This window comes from Chrysochloris asiatica, unplaced genomic scaffold (assembly GCF_000296735.1).
Source record: "Chrysochloris asiatica unplaced genomic scaffold, ChrAsi1.0 scaffold00026, whole genome shotgun sequence".
Lineage (NCBI taxonomy): Eukaryota > Metazoa > Chordata > Mammalia > Afrosoricida > Chrysochloridae > Chrysochloris > Chrysochloris asiatica.
The window spans coordinates 17,020,071-17,047,545 of NW_006408544.1; the positions used below are offsets into that span (position 1 = coordinate 17,020,071).

General features: G+C 40.8%; 1 protein-coding gene across 2 annotated transcripts in view; it reads left to right on the forward strand.

Moving 5' to 3' along the window:
• ZFYVE9 (zinc finger, FYVE domain containing 9) overlaps positions 1 to 21,660 on the forward strand; it is a 237,491-nt gene extending 215,831 nt beyond the window's left edge. For both annotated transcript variants that reach the window (XM_006839767.1, XM_006839768.1), the window contains 6 exons: positions 6,107 to 6,257; positions 8,325 to 8,405; positions 12,843 to 13,005; positions 15,352 to 15,457; positions 19,223 to 19,399; positions 21,047 to 21,660. In XM_006839767.1, coding sequence (XP_006839830.1) covers positions 6,107 to 6,257; positions 8,325 to 8,405; positions 12,843 to 13,005; positions 15,352 to 15,457; positions 19,223 to 19,399; positions 21,047 to 21,208 — 840 coding nt within the window. In that variant the 3' untranslated portion in view covers positions 21,209 to 21,660. The remainder of the gene's footprint in view (positions 1 to 6,106; positions 6,258 to 8,324; positions 8,406 to 12,842; positions 13,006 to 15,351; positions 15,458 to 19,222; positions 19,400 to 21,046) is intronic.
• The last annotated feature ends 5,815 nt before the right edge of the window (positions 21,661 to 27,475 follow it).

Consider the following 27,475-nt stretch of genomic DNA (forward strand, 5'->3'; position numbering starts at 1 on the left):
AAACTGCCACCCAAGAATCCTCTACCCAGCAAAGCTGTCAATCAAAAGAATACACTGAAAGGAATACACAGAGTCACTGTACCAAAAAGAAATAGTCACTGTTCAAGAGATAGCATATATTAAGAGCCAATGGCACTGAAGGAAGAAGTCCAAGGTGCATTGAAGACATTGGCAAAGAACGAGGCACCAGACATTGATGGAGTACAAACTGAAATCCTTCAAGAAACTAGTACAGCAGTGGAGACATTTACTCATCTACGGCAAGTAACTTGGAAGATAGCTACCTGGGCAACAGACTGAAAGAAATCCATATTTGTGCCCATTCCAAAGAGAGGTGACCCAATGGAATTCAGAAATACTTAGACAATATCATTAATATTGCATGCAAGTGAAATTTTACTAAAGATAATACAAAAATGGCTGCAACCATTGACAGAAAACTTCTAGAGGTTCAAGCCACATTCAGAAGAGAATTTGGAACACGGGATATCATTGATGACATCATTTGGATCTTTTTTTTTTCATCATTTGGATCTTGACTGAAAGCAGAAAATACCAGAAAGATGTTACTTGTGCTTTATTGTCTATGCAAAGGCTTTTGATGTGTGGATCATGAGTATTCTGGAACACTTTTACTGTACGTATTCAATCTGTATGCTTAGCAAATAATCCCAGAAGCTGGATTATATGAAGAAAAACGTGGCATCCAGATTGGAGGAAGACATTAACAACCTGCCACATACAGATGATATAATTTTGCTTGCTGAAAGTGAAGAGGACTTAAAATACTTACTGATGAGGATCAAAGACCACAGCCTTCAGTATGAGTTGCATGTCAATATAAAGAAAACAAAAATCTCATTACTGGACCAATAAACAACTTCATATCAATGGAGAAAAGAATGAGGTTGTTAAAGACTTTGTTTTGCTTGGATCAGCCATCAACATTCATGGAGGCAGCTGTCAAGAAATCAAATGACGTATTGCATTAGGCAGATATGCTGCACAAGACTTCTTTAAAGTGTTGAAGAGTGAAGATGTCAGTTTGAGGACTAAGATGCGCCTGATTCAAGCCATGGAATTTTCAGTAGCCTCTTATGCATGTGAAAATTGGACAGTGAATAAGGAAGACTGTAGAAGAATTGATGCATTTGAGTTATGATGTTGGAGAAGAATATTAAAAGTACTATAGATCACCAAAAGAACAAGCCAGTCTGTGTTGGAAGAAGTACAGCTAGAATGCTGCTTGGAAGCCAGGATGGCCAGACTTCGTCTCTCATACTTTGGACATATTGACAGAAAGGACCAGTCCATGGGGAAGGATATCACATTTTGTAAAGTGAAGGGTCAGAGAAAAAGAGGAAGGACCCCCAAATGAAATGCATTAGCATATTGATGACAGAAATAGGCTCAGGCTTAGCAATGATTGTGAGGTTGGCACGGGACCGGACAGTGTCTTGTTCTGTGGTGCATAGGGTTGCTATGAGTCGATGCCAACTTGATGCCACCTAACAGAAACAGACTTCTACCAGTTACTATAGTGGTGAGCTGCTGACTTCTCATATCCAGAATACCTGCCCATTAACAGGAGTGAAGAATGTCTCCAGTAATCTGTGCATCTAGTGAAACCCTTAACTTTATATATCTCCCAGCCTTCACAACCTTGTTGACATTTGAGACCCTGAGCTCTAATCTCACTTACATTAAACACCACAAGAATCCCTGGACTCCTAGACATCCCAAGAATTAAAAAAAGAAGAAGAATCATGCATCATCTAACAACATTTACTCTCAGTCTAACTCTAAGAAGAAGACAAGCCCTCCAAATCAATCCCTGTTCACACAGTTTACTAATAATACATTAAGCAAATACTGAGTGCCTTCCATGACCTGTACTGAGCCTATCACATCATGCATTGTAGTTGTTCCTCAAGTCCTTACAGTTCCCCTCTGCTAATTTTCAGTTCAAATAAAAAAGTTAAACAAACTGGTTTTAAAACAACATTAGACTGCAGAGAAGACATTGAGTGCTATGGTGTTTTAATTCAGAGATGGATTAGATTGTTATAACTCCTCACTCACTCATCCCTCCAGTGCAGTCACCCCTAAAGCTATATTGTTTTAGCTGCCTGTTGTAATTCTCATGGCTGGTTAGACCCCAAGGATGGAAATCACTCAGAGATATGTAGTCATATAGCTCATACACTGCTTCACTTGATGTCTTAAAATGTCCCTTTTGAGATAATACACCTGTAGCATTTAGCTCAGTACCTGGTTCATGGTGGTGGTAGTTGTTGTTAGGTGCCATTGAGTCAGTTCTGGCTCAAAGCGACCCTGTGTAGGATTTCCAAGAAGTGGCTGGTGGGGCCTCCAACATCATACCCAGGACTCCAGCCCTTAGTTTGTGTCCCTTCCTTTTATCAGTATATTATTCTTGCTAATCTGTGAGCATTTAGCAAGGAAGTCTTAGTAGTTCATAAGAGATACCCAGTTTGTTGACTGATTTACTGCTTATTTTAAGGTTGTTTTAAGATTCAGTAGGCATGGTTGAGAAGAGAAGCATACAAGTTTTATTTAATCAATGCTTATTATGTGTCTGGTGCTGTTCTAAGTATTTTATTAATATTAACTTGTTTAATTCTCATAATTCTAAGAAATAGTTATTTTTATTGATCAGTCTTGCAGAGGAGGAAACTGGGACATAGAGAGGTCAGGTAGCTTGCCAGAGGGTACTTAGCTAGTTAGTATCAAAATAAGGATTGAAACACAGGAGTCTGGTCCCAGAGTCCTTGCTATTAATCACAGTCTGAATACAAAGAATGTACTTTGGCAGTTCAATAAAGGGGGTCAGGAGGAAGGAGAGCTGTCACATTGTTGTGTGATTAGGGGCTAAAGGAGGTTGCATGCAGGAATTGATATTTTTGCTAAGTCTTGATTTGGGCACCAGCTTTTTTCAGGTGGCTGGATATATAAGAAAAGGGTACCTAGATAATATCATGTACACAGACTCAAAGATAGAAAATATTAGAGCATCAGGAAGAAAAGCAAGACAGGGAAGCGGGTTTGGGGCTAGAGCTTGGGAAGCTTGTGATTTTGAGTGGATACCTGGGTGGAGTAGCTATAATTGGGTCAGCCGTGTGCTTTGGTAAATATGGAAACTGTGTGAAGCAAATTGTTGTTGTTAAGTGCCCTCGAGTCGGTTCCAACCCATAGCGACCCTGAACAGGGTTTCCGAGGCTGTAAATCTTTATGGAAGCAGATAGTCTCATCTTTCTCCCGCGGAACCGTTGGTAGTTTTGAATTGATGACCTTGCGGTTCGCAGCCCGATTCATAACCACTATAGGAAAGGAGCTATGGTAGCATAGTGGTTATGGATCAGGCTGCGAACCGCAAGGTCAGCAGTTCGAAACTACCAGCTGTTCCGCGGGAGAACGAAGAGGCTTTCTGCTCCCGTAAAGATGTACAGCCTCAGAAACCCTGTACAGGGTCGCTATGAGTCAGAATCGACTCCACGGCATATAACAACCACAATAGGAAAGCCACATAGAAGGCTTATTGTGTCCAGATAAAGGTAAACAGGTCTTGAACTACAGTGAAGGTGGAGTAGATGCAAGAGATACTGACAGAATTTGAGTTGATAGAGCAGAGAAATAGTACAGCTCAACTGGAGTGTTGAGTATTTATATCATCATATAATAAATTTACTGGTGTGGTGCTGTAGGATAAGCATTTGACCATTCAGTCAGTTTGAACAGCAAGGTCAGTGGTTCAAATTCACCAGCTGCTCTTTGGAAACGCTATACAGGGTCACTATGAGTCAGAACCAATTCAGTGGCACTTAACAACAACAATATCCTTTGAATATCTGGGAAACCCTCCTCTTGGTGTAAATGCAAATGTTTTAAACAGAGAAAGTAAATTCTATTCATCCATCATTTAAGGAATATGTAGTTTGTGTATCTCATTGGGTGTAAAATTGACATCCAGGGAAATGATTTCCTTAGAGGCCAGCTAATTTATTCAGAAAGTCGAAATTGAAAATGTTTCTTAGTCCTCTTAGTGTAGACAAAATTAGAAGCCACTTCAACCTAATGACTTGGAAGAAATGATGGCTATAATGCTCTTTAAAATTGCTGCATGTGATCATCTTAGTTCCTTACTTGTGATACAAATATAAATTGCAAATGAGAACCTAAATCAGTCTAATATTTGACTTTGCTACGCATGAATCTTCTAGCTGACTCATCCTGTTTACAGAAGACTTGCTTAAAAGAACCCTTTGGAAAACACTGAATCTGGATTACGTGAGGTTGATAAACTTCAGTGTTAGAGTGGTGGTGGTGGTGGTGGTGGTGGTGGTTATGTGCCATGGAGTCGGTTCCAACTCATAGCGATCCTGTACAGCATTTCTGAGGCTGTAAATCTTTAAGGGAGCAGAAAGCCTCATCTTTCTCCCGCGGAACAGCTTATTTTTGGGGTGCCTCTAGGAGTCCTGGTGTGGCGCTTGTGGGTTAATGAGCCAGACTGCAAAGCCATTTGAACTGCAAGGTCGGTGGTTCAAGCTCACCAGCTGCTCCTTGGAAACCCTATACAGGGTCTCGATGGGTCGGAACCGACTCGATGGTACTTAACAACAACAGTAATCGATTAAAATGTTCACTTCACAAGCATTATAAAGTACAGCTAGATGGGGATGCTGCCTTTAAAGTATATTTATGCAAGAATTTAAGAGGTAGCAAGATACTTGTTTGGTATTTCATACTTGGTACTCTATAATGAGGAGGACAAAGAGTAAAACAAAATCATTTTGGATCCAGTTTTCAGAGGATTTAAGTCATTTGAAAAGATTGGAACAGAAAGTTGGACAAATAGGGTAACATAAAGAGAAAAGTGGGAAATAAATTATCATATGTCTGTTTCGAAAATGTTGTTAAGTGCCACTGAGTTGGCTCTGACCTATAGCAACCCTGTATAGGGTTTCCGCAGAGCAACTGCTGAACCTGAACTGCTCACCTTGCTGTTCAAACCAACTCTGCAGACCAGTGCATTAACCCTCAGCACTACTCCAGGACTCAACAATAAGTCAGAGTTTAGTATCAAGACAATATAAATTTATATTACTGTGAATTTTATTCTGATTAGGTCCAGAATTACTGTCTTAAATAATTTGTTAAGAACAAAACAAAGTATTAGTAACTGATCTGATTGAATATGTCAAACTTAAGTTACTAAAACTAAGAATAAAACTAAGAAGTAATGTAGTTCATATAGTCCCAGAGGAAAGCCCTTGCTCTTTTATATGTATGTGGAAAAAGAAGTCAGATGCACTTAAATATGGGACATTTTTTTGCACTTAGAATATGTTTACAGCTACTCTTTACTTATCAACTATCTCATGATGTAGCATTTTACAGTTACAACAATAGTAAAAAAAATTTGTCTGTTTAGCACATTAACAACATACATCTGTAGTAGGATTGCAGAGGTGTGAGGTGAGAGTTAACACACCTGTTGTGATTGTAAGGGTTTGTGTCAACCTGGCTGGGTCTTGATTCTCATTGATTTGACTGTTATATAATGTAATATGGCAAGTTATGTAATGATGTGATTTAGCAGTTATGTGCTGATATAATTATTTTCCATTTTGTTATCTGATGTTGTCATCCTCTATTTTTGTGTAACACAGATTCTCACATATTAACCTGCTGTTTGGAAACTTAATCACGTCAATAAATAAGAAGTGGGTGTATATATCCCTAGGGAATTCAGTGACTAGAAGGAAGTAGTGGAATTCGCTAAACCGATTTTAACTACTTGTACACGTTCAGTACAGCAGAAAAAAAAATTTAAATGGTACTTAGGCTGCAATACAAATCACTTATAAATTATACAAGGAATTTTTTGTATGTTGATATCTTTTGTTCCCTTTACTAATGCTGACTATGACTTGTCACTTTGTTTTCATATTTGGTATCCCCTTTCACAACTTTAAGAAGTATTTTACCTTTGAGATTTGTCATTGACAAGGTGAAGGAGTTATACCATGTCAGACAGAAGAATACTTTTTCTTGGCAGAATAAAGTTAACACTTTTCTTTGATTGCAGATGATGAAAGCCATGAACAAGTCCAATGAACATGTCCTGGCAGGAGGTGCCTGCTTCAATGAGAAGGCAGACTCCCATCTCGTGTGTGTACAGAATGATGATGGGAACTATCAGACCCAGGCCATCAGTATTCACAATCAGCCTAGAAAGGGTGAGCACTTGAGCTGGTTTGAGATTATGATAATGGGAGGTCCTATTGAACTTGGAGAGTCAGATATTTCAGCTCCATACCTATCACATTCTAAATAGGTTACTACAAACCAGTTGATTAACCTGGTTAGACATATGATTCAGGATCATATTGACTCCTAAAGTAGCCAGAGTCAGAGTTGCATATGGTACATATGTTGTTATAGAAAGGATATTGATCAGATTGACATTGGTATTTGAAGGTAGGAGACTAAACCCATGCGTACAGAGTATGCTTAGGTAGAATTGCAACTTGTTGAATGAACATAATCAAAGAATGATCACTAATAGATTGTCAAGAGTCTGAAGGAAGGCTCCTAGGGTAAGTGCTACTCAGACTGGGGTCTTATCACTTAGAGATCGTTAGAGATGAAGAATCTATATGCCAGGTATGCTAAATCACAATGTGCATTTTAAGAACTTCCCTGATGATTCAAATGTACATTGGAGTTTCAGAAAAACTCTCAAAGTTTGTCTAATACTTCTCAAAGTAGTATTTCCCAAAATATTTTCATTAAAAAAAAAAAGAGGGAGAGTGAGAGAGAAAAAGTTTAGATAAATAAAACCTTGCTTAATAAATTAGATTTGGAAAACTATGGGTTAACCAAGTTTAAAATAATTACTTATCATGTTTGCAGACTTTTCAGAGCCTTTAACACACTGATCTGTATTGCAATACATATTTAATAGGGGATAATGTTTAGCCCTTCCCAAATTAATTTCACCAGGCATCTATTTGTGTCTTCAGTGCATGTCCCAGAGCTAGGTTTCTTTAGTATGCTTTGTGAAATGCTTCTCTAGTAAGCATACTCTAAGTCTGTTTCTAAAATCAGATTTTGGTGAAGCATGAAAGGAGTATTACAAAATTTGATAAGTGATAACATCTGTAATGCTCCTTTTAGTCAAATCCATAGAATTTTGGGGTAAATTCTGTGTATCTTTAAGGTAAGCACATTGATAAAACTGGAGGGTCTCCAGAGGATGATTCAGGACCTGTGAGAAGTAGGGAAGCTGGGCCATCTATTAGTTATAGATGTTTAAATTAGGAAAGTATAGACTGGAAGGTGGATGTGATTGTTATCTCTGTTTTTTTAAATGATCTACTATGTGGAAATAAGATTCAACTTCTCTGGAGCTACAAAAGGTCAGAAACAGCTCCAGTGACCTGGACAATGTCATTCTGAGAGAGCACACTAACAGTAGCATGGACTGTCAGATGCTACCTATCATGGGCTCCCTGTTACTAGGCGTCTGTGACAAAGGCTGTATGTAAGAGATAGCATAAGGAAGATTGGTGGGGAGTTGGAGTAATTTAGTCAGTTTATAATGTAGGTGTTGAATAAAAAAGGGACATGTAGTGATGTTTTCACAAAGCTAAATGTAATTAAATTTATCTTTTTTTGAAGAGATAGTGTAAAATGGGTGTTTGTTTTAATAACTCTATTTGCAAAAATAAAATAGTTGGTAGCTATATCTCTATTTTCAAAATATATTTAATCTAAAAAATCTGGAAACCAGATTAGATCAGGGGTTGGCATACTTCCTGTAGAGAGCCAGATAATAAATATTTTGGGCTCTGGGCATCCTATGGTCCTTCTCACTAACTATTCGCCTTTGCTGTTTATTGTAGTAGGAAAATGCCATATGTAAATGAATGGACATGGCTCTGTTCCAGTAACATTGTATTTGCCAAAACAGACTTGTGGGCTAAGTGGGCTGTCATTTGCCACTCCCTGAATCCAGTATTCACTAAGATTTCTTGCCTTCTAAGACTCCTTGATTTTGCTTGGATGAACAGGAAAATGAAATCTCATTTCCCCAACTGTGAAAAACATCAGAGTAACTTGTTATTTATAAATTGCAATTTATAGAATTGGTACTTTTTGTTCTTTGTAAGATGTGATGATGGTTGGAATCCCCAACTGCTGAATATGTTACTATTGTCCCAAATCCACCCCTCATGGGTGTGGGTGGAAGGTGGGTGGAATTGACAGATTTCTATCTTAATTTGTTTCTATTGTTGTTTTAGTGACCGGTGCCAGTTTCTTTGTGTTCAGTGGCGCTCTGAAACCCTCTTCAGGATACCTTGCCAAATCCAGTATTGTGGAAGGTAAAGAATGAGCTGATGTACATTGGTTCAGTCCTGTGATACATAAGGGACGTAAGGGATGCCTTGGTATTTTTATGTTTGTCATCTGTTCAGTAACATCTCACCCATCAGTCAGTTAAATCTGCCATGAGGATGCTAAGGTTTCCAAACATGGAATTATGTGGTAGAGATGCTTTAGGATTGTGTCATGGTACTTACGAGACGCGCTCCAGAGCAGTGGTACTCTAAAGTTGGTGTCACCTCTGACCCTTACCCTTGGCCTTCCTCCCAGACCGGACTATTCAGATTCCATAGTGATGCTTACCATCAGTGTTGTTCCCGTTAAGTGCCACAGAGTCGGCCCTGACTCATAGAGACTCTGTACAGGATTTCTGAAGAGCAGCTGGTGGTTTTGAACTGCTGACTTTTCAGTTAACAGCTCACTGCTTAGCCTACAATGCCACAGAAGGACACCTAATCATAGAATTGTTGTTGCTATTAAGTATCGTTGAGTTGGTTTCAACTCATAGTGACCCTGTAAAGGGTTTCCATAGAGTGACTGGTGGGTTTGAACTGCTGACCTCAAGCTTAGCAGTCTAGTTCTTATCCTACAGTGTGACACCAGGACTCCAAATCATAGAATGTTGTTGTTAATTGTCGTTGAGTCAGTTCTGACTCATAGTGACCCTGGATAGGATTTCCAAGGACTGGGTGGTGGGTTTGAACTGCACACCTTGAGGTTAGCAGTCAAGTGCTTACCATAGAGCGCCACATCCAGACTCCACATCATAGAATTTGTTGTTGTTAAGTGCCATCAAGGCAGTTGTGACTCATAGTGACCCTGTATGGGGTTTCCAAGGAGCAGCTGGTAGATTTGAACTACTGACCTCATGGTTCATAGTCCAGTGCTGATCCTACTGTGTCATACCTGGAGTCCAATTCATAGAATCATAGAATAGTATGTGATAAATATAATTATAAATTGCTTAAATGTAATATTTCTTAAATTATTGAATAATAACAAAATTGATTTGAATAACAAAATATTTCTTCATTGAACTATAACATTATTAGTTATTATCAGTAACTGAACAGAAATCTTTTTAAATATTCTCCTTTTCTTTTAATTACTACTTCATTCTACAAAAAAAAAAAGTTACTCATATAAGTTAGCAAATACTAGTTGCCACAATTTTGTCACTAAAACAGAAAATTTTACAAAATCAGCAACTATAGAAACACGGACAACAACAAGACTAACTGTGTGCTTGTAGCGCATCAGAAGAAACCATGTGATTTGAAATGTCATTGTACTTGGATACTAATGACAGCTCTGAGTACGTTAGAAGATTCAAAAACTAAATTAGTATTGAATTTTATAGCCTTTTAGGTATATTGAAGGAGCTGTGGTAGCATACTGGTTACGAGCCAGGCTGCTAACTGCAAAACCAGCAGTTTGAAACTACCAGCTGTTCTGTGGGAGAAAGATGAGGCTTTCTGCTCCTGTGTGAAAAATATTTTTGTTGCTATTACTAATAAACAGGAATATTTTTTAAAACTTTTAATTGTGAATTGAGTGAAGATTTACAGAGAAGATCATCAGTTTTACATTTAACAAATGATACAGTGGACTTCATCTCAGTAATTGTAGTCCCCTGCATGCCACAATAGTTATTCCCGTACTCCTGTAGTTCCTATTTTTATTCCATCCTCCTTCCCTTCCAGTCTCAACTTTATCCTTAGGTAAAGGTTGTCCTTTCGATTTTGAAGGACTGACCATTCCTTGGTAAGCATACCTTATTAGTGTTGTTGTCCCCCTATATACTTAATATGCTGCTAGGCTGAAACCTGGGCCACCAGGTTGAGTTCCATTTCAGATCTGAAGGGTGGTCAAGAGTCATCATCTCTGGTTCCTCTTGTGTCTTTCTAACCAGTCTTTTTTTTTTTAAATAATTTTTGAGTTTTGTTCCACATTTTCTGCCATTCTAATCAAATGTGATCCTTTTTAGAGCAGTTGATAGTGGTAGTCGGGTACCATCTAGTTCTTCTGTCCTCAAAGTCATTGTGATTGATGTTCATCTGCTCCATTGGTCTATTGGACTAGTTGACGCTGAGCATCTTCAATTTTCATCACTTAAACAGAGATATTTTTATAAAGAATAATAAATTTCTGCGGAAACACTGCACAAAAATTTTATAGACATTTTTGTATCAACTGGTGAGGTCCACAAACCCTGCACCCTCCTATTGATGCCACTGTTTCAGAGCTTTGAGTAATGTACATAAGGGGACGTATTTGAACACAATTATACCATTAGACACAAATCTGTAAATGTGTAGAAATTCAGCCCTCCTGCCCACAAAAATGCTATGATATGCTTGCTACTGGCTTATTATAACTAAACTTGGCACATACTCTGACAAAAGTTAAATAAATTAAATGAAAGGCTGACTAATGGGCACATGATTTTTCTTTGTTCTTCTGCACTGTATTGTGATCTGGTTACTCTTGTTGCATAACAAATTACCCCCAAAAGTAATGACTTAAAATCAGTGTTTTATCCTAATCACCAACTCTTTGGGTCAGGACAGGACAATGCAGGGATGGCTTGACCTTGCCCCATCGTATCTGGGACCTCAGCAGTAAAGACTTGGAGGCTGAGGATTACTTGATAGCTGGGAGTTAGTCTCATCTGAAGGTTTGTCATGGACATGTCTGTAGCCTGGCCTGGATGATTGAATGACTAGGAGCACTCACATATGGACTCCTTGGCATGGTACAGCAGCTTTATAAGACTTCTTAGATGGTGGCTCAGGGTTCCAAGCGCAAATGGTCCAACAACATGGCAATCACATCTTAGATTAGATTCCACTTGTTCATGGAGGAGTGGGAAGGTAACATTGTTGAAAATCATGTGAAATGGGGGAAAACAGAGTCTGCTACCCAAGGCGATGGGTTTTCATTTCCAGAATGGTCCATGTCAAGGCCCTGTCAAGGCCTTCTTTTCTGAGACTTGGATTCCAGTCTGTTCATTGAAATGTATAGATAATCTAATGTTTACTTACAGATATTTGTATTACATTATCATATAAATATTTATAGATATTATAAGTACCTTTTTACAACTAAATTTCACAACTTTGACTACAAAGCAGGCTAATAAGGAATTTTTAAGAACAGAAATCTATGAGTTGAATGGTCAGTTGGTCGAAAACAAATTGATTCCTCTATGACCACATATTGACTACAGTTTAAAGTGTATCTTTACAGGGTGATTAAAAATCCTTTAAATGTTGAAACAAGCAATTGAACTGACACAGACCTTTACAAATGAAAAGCAGTGTTTAAAAGGTGTATGTTATATAAAAGTTAAATGGTCTATGAGTTTCTTAGGTCTTGGATTTCACTGTGTGCCCATGGAGCCCTGGGATGGATGCCTGTTTGTAAAATTTCTTAAGTCATTTCAGCTGACATTTTAGTGAAACAGATTGATTGTTCAACATGTGAAAGCTTTTACTCTCCGTTTCAAAGTTTGACTGTGACACAGGTAGCTAGCAATTAAAAACTAGTTACCATTTGTTGGTTGTTTGATAACTTATATGAAACAGGTGTGTTAGGTTTGCCTTTTTTCTATTCAGTAAGTGGATAGATATACTCCAAAACCTTCTACTGTAGTTTATTCAGTGGTTTAACAAACATTTACTCTCTGCCAGACAATCACAGTAGTAAGAGAAACAGATGTGAACAAGTAAGTCCTGGTATGGCTCTGGAGAATAAGCCCTGGGCTGCTAACCGCAAAAGTTAGCAGTTGAAACCCACCAACCACCCCTCAGAAATCCCATACAGTGTCCCTGTGATTCTGAACCAACTCTACCTGTGATGTTTAATAACAGCAGCAGTGATCAGAGAATGATAAATAAAAGTAGAAATAGCAACAAAATGTTCGGTGAACTTAAAAGCAAGAAATGACCATATGGAGAGTATGCAGATTTTCCCGCTGAGAAGTCTCAGGTGTCCTGGTGTGGCGCTGTAGGATAAGCACTGGACTGCTAACCACAAGGTTTGTGATTCAAACCCATCAAAACTCATCAGCCATCTCTCGGAAATCAAATACAGGGTCCCTATCAGTCGGAACCAACTCAATGGCACTTCACAACAGCAGCAACAAGTCTCAAGAGAGACACTTTGTTGTATTTGGAATTAATTCCACAAGCAAGTATTCTAAGCAGAGCCCATCTTGGCATTTCTTCCTCACAGTACTTTCAATAGGTAACAGACAGGTTCAGCTCAAAGAACAAAGAAAGCCTTTTTGCATCTCCCAGCTGTAGAGAGCAGAGAGAAGTTCTACATTTAATCTCAGAGTTTTTCATTGAATTTTGATGCCAGGCAGTCTCATCAGCCCCTTTCCCTGACTTTGCATTCTTTCCATCTAAGTTGTCTTGGTGTCTGATTCTCAGATGGCGTTATGGTCCAGATCACTGCTGAGAACATGGACTCCTTGAGGCAGGCGCTGCGAGAGATGAAGGATTTCACCATTACCTGTGGGAAGACAGATGCCGAGGATCCCCAGGAGCACATCCATATCCAGTGGGTGGATGACGACAAGAACGTCAACAAGGGGTAAATGCAGTACACTAACTCCCCTCAGCATTCAGTTACCTGGGCTGGACTTGGTCTGTGTCTGCTGCTACACTGCATAAAAATAGCTTTACTGAAAGCCCTGCCCCTAAGAGAAAGAAAGGACTGCTTTGAATTCGTAACATAAACATCTTAAATTCTGATATCTTAGCGTCTGATGGAGTTTCAATAAAATGTTTTTCATGAGAAGATGAAAGGGGGTCTGATGAAACAAAATATCCTTTCTATTTAAGACTTAACCATTATTGAAGGATAGGAATACTTAAGCCCTTCGTGGTTTTACAGAGTACTTCGGCTGATATTGTTTCCTTGGATATAATGGCCCTTTCAGACAGGCATTGTTATTCCCATTTTACAGATGAGTGAACACACACCAAAAGGCTAAATACTTTGGATGAACCCAAAGTTGGGAAATGGCAGGGACTAGGACTCAAAATTATTCCCTGGTTTTCAAATCCTATACTCTTTTCCAGAATATGGCAACTTTGTTCTAGTGGTTCAAACCAAAACCTTGGAGTCATCCCTGTCACTTCCTTCTTTCACATCCCGCAACTCATCCAATAGTAACTCTCGTTTGCGGTGCTTTAAAATGCATCCAGCATCATGCTACTGACTGTGTGGCTTGCTTCCATCCTAGTTCAAGCATATCATTTGGTCTGGAGTATACTACATTGTTTTAGTCTTTCTCCCACTCATTTACCGACCCATCCCTCCAACAGTGACTTGATGTATGGGGCTCTGGAAATACAAAGATGAATTCTTCATGGTTCCTTCTGACAAGTGGCTTAGTTTAGTTTGAGACAGTTAAAAATAAGTGCACTGAAGAATAGAAAATACTGATAGGTCATGAGATACAGGCTACAGTGAAGAGGAAAGTTGGTCAAGGTGGTAGCTATTTTCAAGAACGACTTGATAGAGAAATGGCGGATGTATCTGCTCAGTCTGTTAGACTTGCCATGTAGCTGTGGACAGAAACATTCCAGTCAGAGGCACAGCAAGAGCAATGGCAGACAGAGGGCCTTTAGAACATGGCACACCAGAGTTCTTTTAAAAAGGTTTTTAAACTTTTATTGAGTGAAAAAGAAGCACATTCAAATCAATGGGTACATTCACCAAAATTACAAATAATCGTTTGTTTTCCTAGAAGTCTTCATTGGAAAATGTAATTTCAATTTTTTTTTTTTTTACCTATTGGAAATGGACATGTTTATTAGGGCCATAAAATGGATAATCTAAAACTCTGATACCATAATGTGTTGGTAACTGACAACAAATAGATTGTCCTTTCCTAAAGCAAGTGCCAGTAGCAGCATTTTAGAAAGCAGGACAAACACTTGCCACAGAAAACTCTTGATCTCAGGAGGTTAGTTAATAGTGTATAAACGGAATGGGTCTGGGCCATCTTCCCTTAATGAGTGCCCTTTCTGATGAGTTAGGAACTAAACTTATGTTGTTAAAGTGATTTTATTTGGAATGAATGAAGTGAATGCCTGATGTTGAAGTTTTAAGTTCAGTTTGACCTTTAGTTCATAGAGAATCAAAAACAATTGTGAAAATTGTTGTGAAGAGTCTAGAATCTTTGTGCCAATCATTTTGAATGCTTCTCAGAATGAATATTTATACAAATATCCATATTTGCAGAATTTTAGGAAGAAATATAGTTTTTTTTAAAAGTGGCCTTTATTCAGTATTCAGAATTGATGACTAAGCAGTGAAGGGAAAGTTTTTATTATGATAGACATGGATCTATGTTCATCAGTTTATACCAACACTGTCATAATGAACAAACTTACTCAAATAATTTTTAAAATTAGCAAAACTTTATTAAACCCCTAAGTGCTCACAGGTGAATTTGTCATATTTACTGCCCTTCAGAAGTACATTTGTTGGGCAGTTATGTGAACCTATGAAAAGTATACATTGATGAGTGTTGTTATAGAGCCAGGAGCAAAGTGTTGCAACAGAGTGAATGGGAGAGCAAGACTGTTGTGTGGTCTCTGAAAGAAGGATGCTGGAGGAGGACAATGTTTAATTAAACAATTCCTTTGCAGTAAGAGACAACTAGCTCTTAGAAAAAATGACTACTGAATTTTTTTGTACATGTGCTGTTTGAATTTTTGCAGTACATCAGCCCTTCCCATGGTATCTCTATCAAGTGTTTTTCTGTACAATGGCTTTTTCTTGCAATGATGTATTATTACACAGTTGTGTTTGGCAAGACACTACGTGGAATTTGTCTAGTTGGCATTTTCAACAAGATTGGATAAAGGAAATGGCTCCTCTAACTTTCAGAGCTGCTCCTATCTCTTTCCTTTGCCTCTGTTTTAGTGTCGTAAGTCCTATAGATGGGAAGTCCATGGAGTCGATTACAAGTGTGAAGATATTCCATGGGTCAGAGTATAAAGCAAATGGAAAAGTCATCAGATGGACAGAGGTAAGGAAATGAAACTTGGCATCCTTGACCCACTTTAGGCACCACTTTTTACTAGGCCAAGATCTAGATCCTAGGCAGATTCTGGGAGGATAAGACTAAATCTCTCCATTTACCTTCTGTTGTCCAACTCTTTCAGATCTGGCTTAGTTCCAGGGACATATACCATAAAGGTGGAGTCCTGGTGTGGTGCTGTAGGTTAATGCACCAGACTGCAAAGCCATTTGAACTGCAAGGTCGGCAGTTCAAGTTTACCAGCTGCTCCTAGGAAACCTATACAGGATCACTATGAGTCGGAACCGACTCGATGGCACTTGACAACAACAATAACAACATACCATAAAGGGTAGCCTGCAGCAGTCCAGTCTATTCTCATTCCTGTGGACTAGCTTTTGGACTCCTGGTGCACTGTAGGATCAGCACCGGACTGTGAACCATAGGGTCTGCAGTTCAAATCCACTAGCTGCTCCTCGGAAACCCTGTACAGGGTCGCTGTGAGTTGGAACCAATTCAACAGCACTTAATAATAACAACAACAGCTGTGAGAGGTTGGTTTGCATTGGAATTCCAGGACTCATCCTTGAATGGTCCCTCTTTATTATTCAGTTATGTTGCACAAGGATCTGTATTGCGTCCCTGACATATTCTTAGAACTGAGATAAATTGGTACTTTAAAAAAAAAAAAAGATTAATTTGCCAATAAGAAAGTTAAAGCCCAGAGGCTAAATAGCTTGTCTACGATTACAAGACAAGTAAGTATATACTGACCTAATTCTGAGTCAAACATAGAACTGTTCAACTCCTAAGCCCTTTTCCAATATACTAGGTTGCTCCTTAACTTGGAATCCTCATGTGACATTGTAGGATTAGCATTAGACTGCAAACCACAAGGCTGGTGTTTCAAACCGACCACTGCCCTCGGAAACCGTACAGGGAAGCTGCCTCGACAACACTTACCAACAATTTAACTCAAAAGCCTATTACAACACGTAATGGGAAGCTATGTTACTGGGAATATAGAGGGAGCAGTCACCTGGGAATGAGCAGAGCAGCACCATGCCCATGTCTGTGTGGATACATTATATAGACATCAGAAAGCTTGTTTTTGAAGATTAACTTACGACTGGAAGCCATATACATGACTTCTGAGATATTGTGGGCTCATTTCCAGACCTCTGAAATAAAATGAGTCATGAATTTTTCCTTGTGTGTCTAAGGTTAGCTGTTCAAATCCACTAGCCACCCCATGGGAGAAAGATGAGGCTTTCTACACCTGCAGAGATTTACAGCTTCGGAAACTCATACAGAGTTGCTAAGAGTCAGAACCAACTCAATGGCACTTAACAGCAACAAGTGCATATAAGGGAGCACAGTGGCTCTGTATGATGAAGCATTGGTCTGCAAACCACACTGTCAGTGGTTCAAACCCATCAGCTCCTCAGAAACCCTATCCCGGGTCGCTATGTTAACTGACAAGATGGCACTTAAACAACAGTGCATGTAAAAGTTATGTTTACACTATATTGTAATCTATTAAAGGAGTTCTGGTGGCATTGTGGGTTAGGCATTAGATGGCTAATCACACGTTTGGTAGTTCAAAAACACCAGCTGCTCTGCAGGAGAGTGATGAGGCTATCTGTCACCTTAAAGATTTGTAGTCTTGGAAACCCTGTAAAGGGTTGCTATGATTTCATGACAGTGGGTTTGGGTCTTTTGGGGTAGTCTGATATGCGTGCTGCAATAGCATCATGAAAGTGTGAAATTTGTGAAAATTACTAAAGTGTGACAGAGGTATGAAACATCCAGATGCTATTGGAAAAATGGTGCCAACTGATTTGGTCAACACAGGGTTGCCACAGACCTTCAATTTATAGAAAATGCAGTATCTGCGAAGAGCCATAAAGAGCTAGTTGTAAAACAAGGTGTGCCTGCGTATTCACAGGTAGATCTTGTTGCTGTTATTATTAAGTGCCGTCAAGTCGGTTCCAACTCTTAGTGACCCTGCATAGAGTTTCCAAGGAGCTGCTGGTGAGTTTGAACCACCGACCTTGTGGTTCAAACCGACCTTGCGGTTCAGTGCTTTATCCCACAGCACCACTCTAAGTAGACCTCAGGTCCTCTTTAATTTCTTTTGAGCTTCATTCATACTCACCTGTGAGTTGTAACAGACTTGAGGGCACTTAACAACAACGAAATTAGACTCCTGGTGTGGTACTGTAGGATAAGCACTGCATGGAAATGTGAGTGAACTGCAAGGTGGCAGTCCTTGGAAACCCTGTACAGGGTCACTATGAGTCAGAACCAACTTGAGGGCCCTTAACAACAACAGTATTCCTTTCAGCTTTAAAAGTCTTAATGTTTATTTTATCTTAATTCTGTGGCTTTTAACTTCTCCCTTTAATTCACAAGGGCAATGAGGCCAAGGTAGGTTAAGTGACTTACCCTAGTTGGTCCCAGATAACACAGATGGTAGAACCTGGTTCCCCAGTTCAGCTTTATACCACTTAATTTGCAAATGAGTGATTTTAAAATTTATTTTGTACTGATTGTCCCTTTTATAGCTTAACAAGAAATTTGACCTTGGTTCCCTCATTTTTGATCCACAATAACCCAGTGAGGGCTACATACACATCCCATTATACAAATGAGAAAACAGGCTAAGAAGTCATGTGAAGTTGCAACTTGGCCTCGTGCTGGCTACTAGCAGAGCCGGGCCTGCTGACGCCCACTGTAGAGCTCTTTTCCTCACTTCATGCTGCCACTCTCGCCATTGCTTCCAGGCACAAGGCTTGGTATTCATACACGTGGTGCATTTGTAGATCTGTCACGTACTTGCTTACTCTTTACAATAACCAGGAATGCCATCCATTTTACAGGGGCACACGAGGCATTGAGAAGTCAAAGGGAGTTGCTTATGAGGCCTGCTCTGTGTGATGAGGATTCATGTCTCTCACTTCTAGTTTGCTGTGCCTGGCTCTGTACAGGGCTCTGACTTCTACAGTGGGAGGGCCATGTGGTGGGAAGGCTCTGTGCCAGACACAGAAGACAGAGTTTCTGGGCATGGCTATGCCTCTGAGTAGTTCTGTGCACTTCAGCAAATCACTTCCCTTCTAGTAATCTGGAAGATGAGGGTGTTGGATCAGGTAATCTATAAAGGCCTTTCTCATAGATTCTATGACCATTGTGCACATAAAAAGATTGCCTTTTAGAAGTGTATGATGCAAAATGTAGACCTTTTCTGGTTCTCTGAGTAGAACATACATACTATTATGACCACGGCCAAGGCTTTCAGGGAGCTAGGCAGGTACTACCACCATTTGTTGATGCAGAGATTGAAGTGCAGAGATTGTCTCTTAGGTGTAAGACAGTAATACCCTATTTTCCTTGGTCTAAGGTCTTTGGACTTATTTTCAGGAGGGACTAGTCCCTGGAGAAGGATATCATGTTTGGTAAAGTGGAGGGTTGGAGAAAAAGAGGAAGAGCCCTAACGAGATGGATTGGCACAGTGGTGGCAGCAGTGGGCTCAAGTGTAGCAATAGTTGTAAGGTTGACCCAGGACCGGGCAATGCTTTGCTCTGGGTCGCTATGGATCAGCACCGACTCTGTGTCACCTCACAATCACAACAAGGTCTTGATGATGTCCTATTCCCATTAGGTCTTCTTATACATCCCAGGGAACCATGGTGGTCATACACAGCAAACTAATCAACTTGTTTTTCGGAAATCTCCTGAGCACAAGGTTAAAAGTCTCTTTTGTTTGGGGAACAGGTGTTTTTTCTAGAAAATGATGACCAGCACAATTGCCTAAGTGATCCTGCAGATCATAGCAGATTGACTGAGCATGTTGCCAAGGCTTTTTGCCTTGCTCTCTGCCCTCACCTGAAGCTTTTGAAGGAAGATGGAATGACTAAGCTGGGGCTACGTGTGACACTTGACTCAGATCAGGTAAGGGTCTGAGGTAGCTTTAGAAGCTGACCTTGGTGTCTGTTTTCTGACGAGTTTTCCTGCATCTACCCAGAGAGCTATCTCCTGACCTGACCTGACCAGATGTAGTAATCTGGCCTTCCCTTTAATTGTACTTTACTCTCTCATGTGCTGCTTGGGCTGACTCTCAGATCCATTTGAACCTTGACTTCCTCACCTGAATGTCTTCCAAGAAGTTGGTATGCTTTTAGTGTGGGATAAGGAGGGGGAGTATGTCTAAGGACCTACCACCCACGTGGGAATGGCATCTCTATGCTACCCTTTGAGATGCTTCAACCCCTAGCAAACTGCAGACATTCCATACTCTTTATAGGGCAGGTACCAAGCTACCTACTAGCCTCATTTTTTAATCAGACTAGAGCAGACTTCTGGTGACATCTCTGCAGCTGTCCACTCCTAACTAAGCATTTGTCAACACATTTTTGTGCTAGTCTGTGAATAGGACTCAAGCTATTTCCCCATTAATTTTCTTGTCAGCCTAGGTTTTCTACTGCCAGACTTCCCTGCTTGGCAAATGGCAGACAAATATTTTGCTTGCTTTTGGTAGTAACAACCCAGTCTTAGGTCTATCCTCCTCTAATTTCTTCTCTCTCATGTGACCTAGCACTCGAGTGTTTCTTTTGGATTTTGGAAACCTGTGGCATGTCCCAGGACCCCTGGCAGCACAGTGGTTTAACACTTGCCTGCTAACGGAAGGGCAGTGGTTTGAACCCATCAGCCACTTTGTGGGAGAAAGATGCGGATGTTGGCTTCTGTAAAGATGTGCAGCACTGGAAACCTTATGGGGCAGTTCTACTCTGAGTTGGAATCGACTTGATGATAATGGTTTGGTTTTCTTGGTGGTGTGTCCCAGGGTCCTTCTTTGATACTTGGTTGCCAGACTCCTCTCCCCTCAGCCCTTTGAGTCATGTAGAAGGTGGGTGGGGCCTCTCACTTCATCACCTAGAATCCTGGCCAAGCTGCTCCCAGCCTGAATGCTTACAGGGAGACACTGGTTCCTAAGCACAGCCTTACCGCGATCAGGGAAGATAAAATGCTCGGCTGTTTACTAAGCATCAGTCAGCAAGTGCTTGTTTTCTACTTACAGTCTTGCCCAAAGTTGTATGAGGATAGTACAAATAAAGCAACATGGTCCTTTCTTGAGTAATACTGATAATCTAGCTGGAGAACAAACATTTTTGTACTAAAGGTATGAATCCCTTGTGGGTAGGGACCCTGTTTCATTCATTTTTGGATCCCAGACATTGATGGATGGAAGAAAAGATACTCGTTTTCTGCTACAGCAAGGGGTTGTACATATGTAATTAGTGTTACTTTCATGTTGTTATAACCAAACGTTTAGGTATTATTTCTGACACTTTGCTCTCTGTGCAGCCTCATCAGAAGTTGAGACTTAACAGGTTAAAGTGACTTGACCAAGTTCTCCCATGGTGAGAAGCACTAGGATCAGAATAAAGAAATGACAGAATGATAAACAACCGTGCAGGGTAGCGAGGAATCGATTTGCCAGCATGTCTAGCCCTTTCCTGCTCAGCCTCCTCGGCCCACAACCCTCTGGAGACACCTTCTCTCCCAGTAACCTGCCACCCTCTTTTCTCTGTGGTGTAGGTTGGCTATCAAGCTGGGAGCAATGGACAGCCCCTTCCCTCACAGTACATGAACGACCTAGACAGCGCCCTGGTGCCTGTGATCCATGGAGGGGCCTGCCAGCTCAGCGAGGGCCCCGTTGTCCTGGAGCTCATCTTTTATATTCTGGAAAACATCGCATAGACAGAGAGGACTTCATTCTTTTCTGTTTAGACCTGTTGCAACAGCAGTCATACCCAAATCATTTGCACTTTAAAACTGGATGATTAAGCTTTTGTTAACACTATTAATGGGGAGGGTAGGGGGGTGGGGGCTTGGGAGCAGGGGAAGGGAAGGGTGGTTGGGGAGACAACTGTTCCATAATTTTAAGTCTTCTATGCAGTGTCCACCAAGAGGATCTGGGCAGCTTCTACTACTGCACAACAGTCATGCTATCTTTGCAGCAAATTCCCTTCTGTTACTGTTCAGACAAGAAGTTTGCTCCTGTTGACTTATTTATGGTCATGTGCTCAGAAACGCTCAAATGGATACAACCATCACCAAGGGTGGGGTGGGAGGGCAGAGGGGAAATAAAAAATGAAGCATCAGTCTTGTAGTCTTTGTATAGAATTGACATAAAAAGGAGAATTGTACACACTCTCTGTTGGTTCTATCAAAGCAGTTTAAGTAGAAGTCACATTTACACTTTTTGTTCTTCCCAGATTACTGGTTGAAGTGAGCACTCAACTGCTACCGAAAAGGTCAGTGTCTCAAACTGCAGGACAAAGATGTAGCACTCTGCTTCCATAAAGATTTACAGCCTTGGAAATCTGGGGCATTCTGCTATGTCATACAGGTTGCTAAGAGTAGGAATAAACTTGAAGGCAGTGGGTTAGACCAAGGAAGAACACTCACTAAGCAATTTAGGAGCGTAAGGAGCTCTGGTAGCGTAGTGGTTACGAATCGGGCTGCGAACCTTAAGGTCAGCGGTTCGAAACTACCAGCCGCTCTGCGGGAGAAAGATGAGGCTTTCTACTCCCGTAAAGATTTACACCCTCGGAAACCCTGTACAGGGTCACTATGGGTCGGAACCGACTCGATGGCACTTAACAACAACAACAACAGAGGTTATTAGCTCCAGGAAATGACTAATGGCAAATTGGGCCTTTCTGCGAACACTGACAGAATATACCTAAGAACTTTGTTGTATTTGATAAGTGCTGTCTAATCGATTCTGACTCATTAGGATCCTGTTTCCAACAAGCAGCTGGTGGATTGCAGTTAGCAGTCCAGTGCTTATCCACATCAGAACTCCTATAATATACTTGGCATATTTTTAAAGCATTTTATCTGGAAATAATTAAAACTAGGAGAGTTACAGGTACAAAGAACACATGTGCACAATTTACCCACTTTCACCTGATGTTAACATATAAATGTTTTGTTCCATTTGCTTGATCAGTGTTCCCCCTCCCTGGTTCTCTTTCCATATAACATTTTGAGGCATTTGAGAGTTGCATAGTTTTGGTGACTAAGCTCCCACGCCATGTTTTTCAATAGAAAGACCTCCTTTTGAGATTGAACTGATGTTTCCTCCTGATTGTTGTTATTGTGTGATGTCAATTCCATCTCATAGTGACCCCATGTGACAGAGGAGAACTGCCCCATAGGGTTTCCTATGCTGTAACTTCTGGTCTGGCATTGTGGATAAATACTGGATTGTGAACCACAAGGTCAGCAGTTCAAACCCACCAGCTGCTCCTCGGAAACCCTACACAGGGTTGCTATGAGTCAGAACCAACTGGATGGCACTTAACAAATCTTTATGGAAGCGGGCAGCTACATCATTCTGGAGCCAACATATTTGTTAACAGATGAGCACTTTAACCACTGTGACACCAGCTTATGTTCCACATACTAGCACATTGTTTTGGGCCAGATCCTACCTTCCAGAGGATGTCCTTCTCAGGGCATCTGCACCTCATACATAGATAATATATTTTGATCATCTGGTCAAAGCATCCAGTTTCTCCACTGTATTTTCCCCTCTTGGAATAAGCAGCATGTGGGAGACTTTCAGATATTTTGCTTGTCAAAATATCTCTTTAGAATGAGCATCTGCTGATGTTTCATGGCTGAACTTTTACTATGATGGTTGCAAATGATGGTTGTTTTCCATCTCCACCCTTCATAACTGGCATTTGGTAATCTACTTTAAGCAAAACCCCTTCCTTTTCCTAATCTTTATCCATTTAGTTAATTTCCATATGGATTATTTGTTTAGTGGTTCTAATTATTCTGGTGTTCAAGTGGTCTGATTTGATAGTGGGATTCGCCTCAGGCAGGCTTCTATGATTTTTGATGTGTCCCTAATACTTTTCTGAACACTTTCCCTTTCTGGTCCAACAAGGTGTTCTAGGCTACTTGTCCTACTTCAGTCCTGAACTCCAGCCATTTCAAGGAGTCCTGGTTTTCTTTTTAATGGACAGAGGTTTATCAATATCCGTGATGTATGCAAAGATTTTTCTCTTTCTTTAAAATTTTACTTTGGCCACAGACCCCAGTGGATTTCACAATCCATGGTGATGAATAGTGCTGAGGGCAGTTCACTCCTCTGGCCCCTGTAGCCACTGGGAACCCAGGCCAGGCTGGAGGCAGTCCCTCTGCAGGGAAAGCACAATCCTAGTATCCCCTGGAAGCTAACGCAGGCCTCTGGGAGAAAGAGTTGCGCCAGCACTTGATAACTGAGGCTGTGGGACTGAGTTTAAAGCAGAAGCAACTGTTTCCAAGGCCATCCTGCAAAGTTTGTGTAGCCAGGTTTATCCCTCTCCCCCATGGGAAGGGGGAGTGAGTCTCCAAGGCCTTACTGTTGATGGCTATCAAGAACTGTGATTGTGGTCTTTCCCACTGACTTTAGCACTTGGAGTTCTAGAGGGGAGTTAGGTACTCCTTAGCACACAGAGCTCAGCTTGTGAAAACAGCCCTGAGGCCACCAACCCCCAACATGGCAGGAACAAGCAGTCAGCTTGCATTCAATACTCCTAGGAAGCTTGGAGGTCAACAGTTCAGAGTTCCTCCTCCTCCTTAGGTGGCTCCTGAAAGCTTCCCCAGTCATAACCTACCTGTCTGTAGGTTTGGTTTGATGCACTGTGAGCTGGTCCTGTACTCCTACAGTAGTTATTATCTTCTTTTTTACTCAAGCCTCATCTTTCTCCCCACAGCAGCTGGTGGATACAAACTGCTGACCTTGTAGTTAGCAGCTCAACACGTAACTTACTTTGCCACTAGGGTTCCTAAAATATCCTTAATGTTTTGTAAAAGTATCTTGTGGAATTGGGCATAAAACAGTGAAGGCTAGTTTTTCTCATTTTGTCGTTGCTTTTATATTTTTAAAATTATATAAAGTGAAGGTCTGAAAACACCACATTTCTAAATAAGGCAATTTTTCCAAGATTATAAACTTGAAAATTGATGTTAGGTGCTGTCAAGTCGGTTCCAACTCCTAGTGGTCCTGTGCACAACAGAACACTGCCTGCTTCGGCGTCATCCTCACAGTTGTGTTTGACCCCAGTGAACTGCTACAACTGTGTCAGTCTATCTCATGGGAGGTGGGGGGGACTTCTTCATTTTCATTGGCCCTCCACTCTATCAAAGATAATGTCCTTCTCCAGGGACTGGTCCCTCCTGACATGTTCAAAGTACTTGAGATGAAATCTCGCTGTCCTGGCTTTTGAGGAGCAATCTGGCTGCCCTTCTTCAAAGATAAAGATTTGTTTTTTCATTTGGCAGTCCATGGTTCTTTTAATGTTTTTCATACATTCCATGTTGTGATTACTAATGGATGTTTCCAGCTACTTTTTCTAATTTTGAGTTGTGCCCCATTAGCAAATGAAGGTCCCAAAAGTTGTGCTCCATTCATGTCATTGTGGCCAACTCCTGTTTGAGGCAGATCTTCCCCAGACATTTTGAGTGCCTGCCAACCTGAGGGGCTCATCTTCTAGCATTGTTATCTGAAAATGTTTACTACTATTTTGTGATGGTAGTTTCAATAATGGAAGTGATCTTTAGGGTTTTGATATGCAGCCAGGACTTAAGAGCAGAGGCCCTTTAGAGCTTGGACAGCCGGGACTCTGTTGGAGGTGGATGAAGACCAGGTACTAAGCACACTGGCTCCTGAAAGCAGCTGCCTTAAGGGACAAGATCTTTTAGGAACTGCTCACATTTAGAAAACAAGCCTTCAAAATTTGGAAGCCCAGCTATAGGTGTCAGCAGGATATTTCTTCGAGAAAGAATAAAGTTGCAGTTGCAAAAGAATTTGCTTTCTATCTGTGAGCAAGATGACCCGACCAATTTTCCTCCATCTCTTATTCAGTCCACTAATTCAGAATGTGTGCATTGCATGAGATAAGAGAGAATAAAAATTATTTCAGTCCTGCGGGGGTCCATTTGCCCACAAGTCCCTAATCCCCAATGCTTGCGAACTACATTTGAGTAAATCCTAAAACAAGGCTAGGCTGGCGCAGGCTCCTCCCATTTGCTGACCCTACATGCTTTGGCTCAACAAAAGCCTTTGAAGAACTGCAGTCTCCCATGTCCAGTGGGTGGATTTATCTTGCTTCCCTCAGCATAGAGGCTGTTTAGCAAATTGCAAAGATCAGTAAAACTGACTGAAGTTGAACAGTTCTTGCAAAGGGAAATCCTTGAAGCCACAGAGATCTTCCTACTAAAATAGAGCATTTTCAGCAGAGGTCTACATTCATAAATTCCTAGGGCTGGGTGGAACCTTAAGAAGTGAACTACTACTGTCTTTTAATTTTAGCCTTCTGGTGTGACGCTGTGGGTAATACACTGGACTGCCAGGTCGGCGGTGTAATCACCAGCTGCTCCTTAGAAACCCTGTACAGGGGTCACTGAGTCTGAAAGGACTTGAAGGCACTTAACAACAAAGTAAGCACTGAGTTGGGTGCAAACTCTAGGAACCTCCTGTTATGTGCCGTGGAGTCGGTTCCAACTCAGTTTGACCCTGTACAGGGTTTCCGAGGCTGTAAACTTTATGGAGCAGAAAGCCTCATCTATCTCCCGTGGAACAGCTAGTAGTTCCCAACTGCTGACTGAGATTAGCAGCCCTGTTTGTAACCACTACACTACCAGAGGACCCTCCTGGCCACCGCTTTTTGCTCTAGGCTCATGAAAGTTACCAATCCTCCCCTTCATTCTAAAGTATGGCTGGTTTGCCACATTTAGGTGACTGCAATTAAGTGTTAAATGTCCCACCTGTAGACATTTTGGTAGTTCACTTCTGACAGGAAAGACTGACCAGCGCTCTTGGAAAAAAGTCATCTGCAGTTCCTGCTGTTGCTCAGTAAGAGCTCTGCTCTTAGGGGCAGAGCAGTATGGCCCACCCCACCCCACGTGACCCCTGAAAACACACAACAGCTTATCTGTGAGCTATGCTTATACAGTACCATAGTCATCCTTAAGCTAAATGAACAGGCAGTCCCGCATTATGGATGAGTTCCATTCTTAATTGGTCTTCAAGTTAAGTTTGGGACAGTTAGGTACAGCTCGTATCAAACATCAGTGAACTGTTTGTCTTGGTGTATCTGTATAAAGGGACAAGACAAACATTTGATGTTTCTATGTATGAAGGAGTCCTGGTGTGGAGCCTTGAGATAAAGTGCTGAACCGCAAGGTTAGTCTGAACCACAATGTTGGCGATTCAAACTCACCAGTTACTCCTTAGAAACCTTACTTGGAAATGACAGCACTTAACAACAGCTATATATAAAAATCATTAAACACTTCTAGATACACTAAAAAAAAATCTTTAACGTATGCACATACAGAAGAGCACCTATTAGTTATTACAAACCCTTGTGTACCTCAAAATTTTCATACAGACTTTAAGGGTTTATTTACATGGGTGGGTTTGTAACTCTGGGTTATAAACATAAATTGAATGTTGGTAACGCAGAGACTGCCTGTGTGTGCTTCAGTGATAACTTTTAAAAAATGACCTTGAAGAATGCTTTGAACTGAAGTTAATGCTTTAAAAGGGAAAAAGAGGAGACATTAATGTTCTTTTGTAAAAACATGTGGTTTTTGAATCTATTGCCACTATAGACTCCTCCATTGTCTCCATTCAGACAACAAAGACTCAGTTTACAGAAAACGAAGCCAAAGGAGAATTGCTTGGGAAAGAACTAATAGCTTTCCCCAGGTGATCCACAAAAGAATCAAAGTGTCCCAGCAGCCATTTCTGCCCCTAACAGGTGGTTGTGCTACTCTGGCTGCTTAAATAGTGACAAAGAAAAGGCTTGGTGAGACAACAAATCTATATACACTCTGACAGAGAGCACGGTTTACTTGACAGCTTTGATGATTACTCCATGTGCTTAGCATGTAAAACCCATAATGAATGAGATCTGCTAGTTTCTTAAATAAAAACGGCTACATAAAAATCATATATTT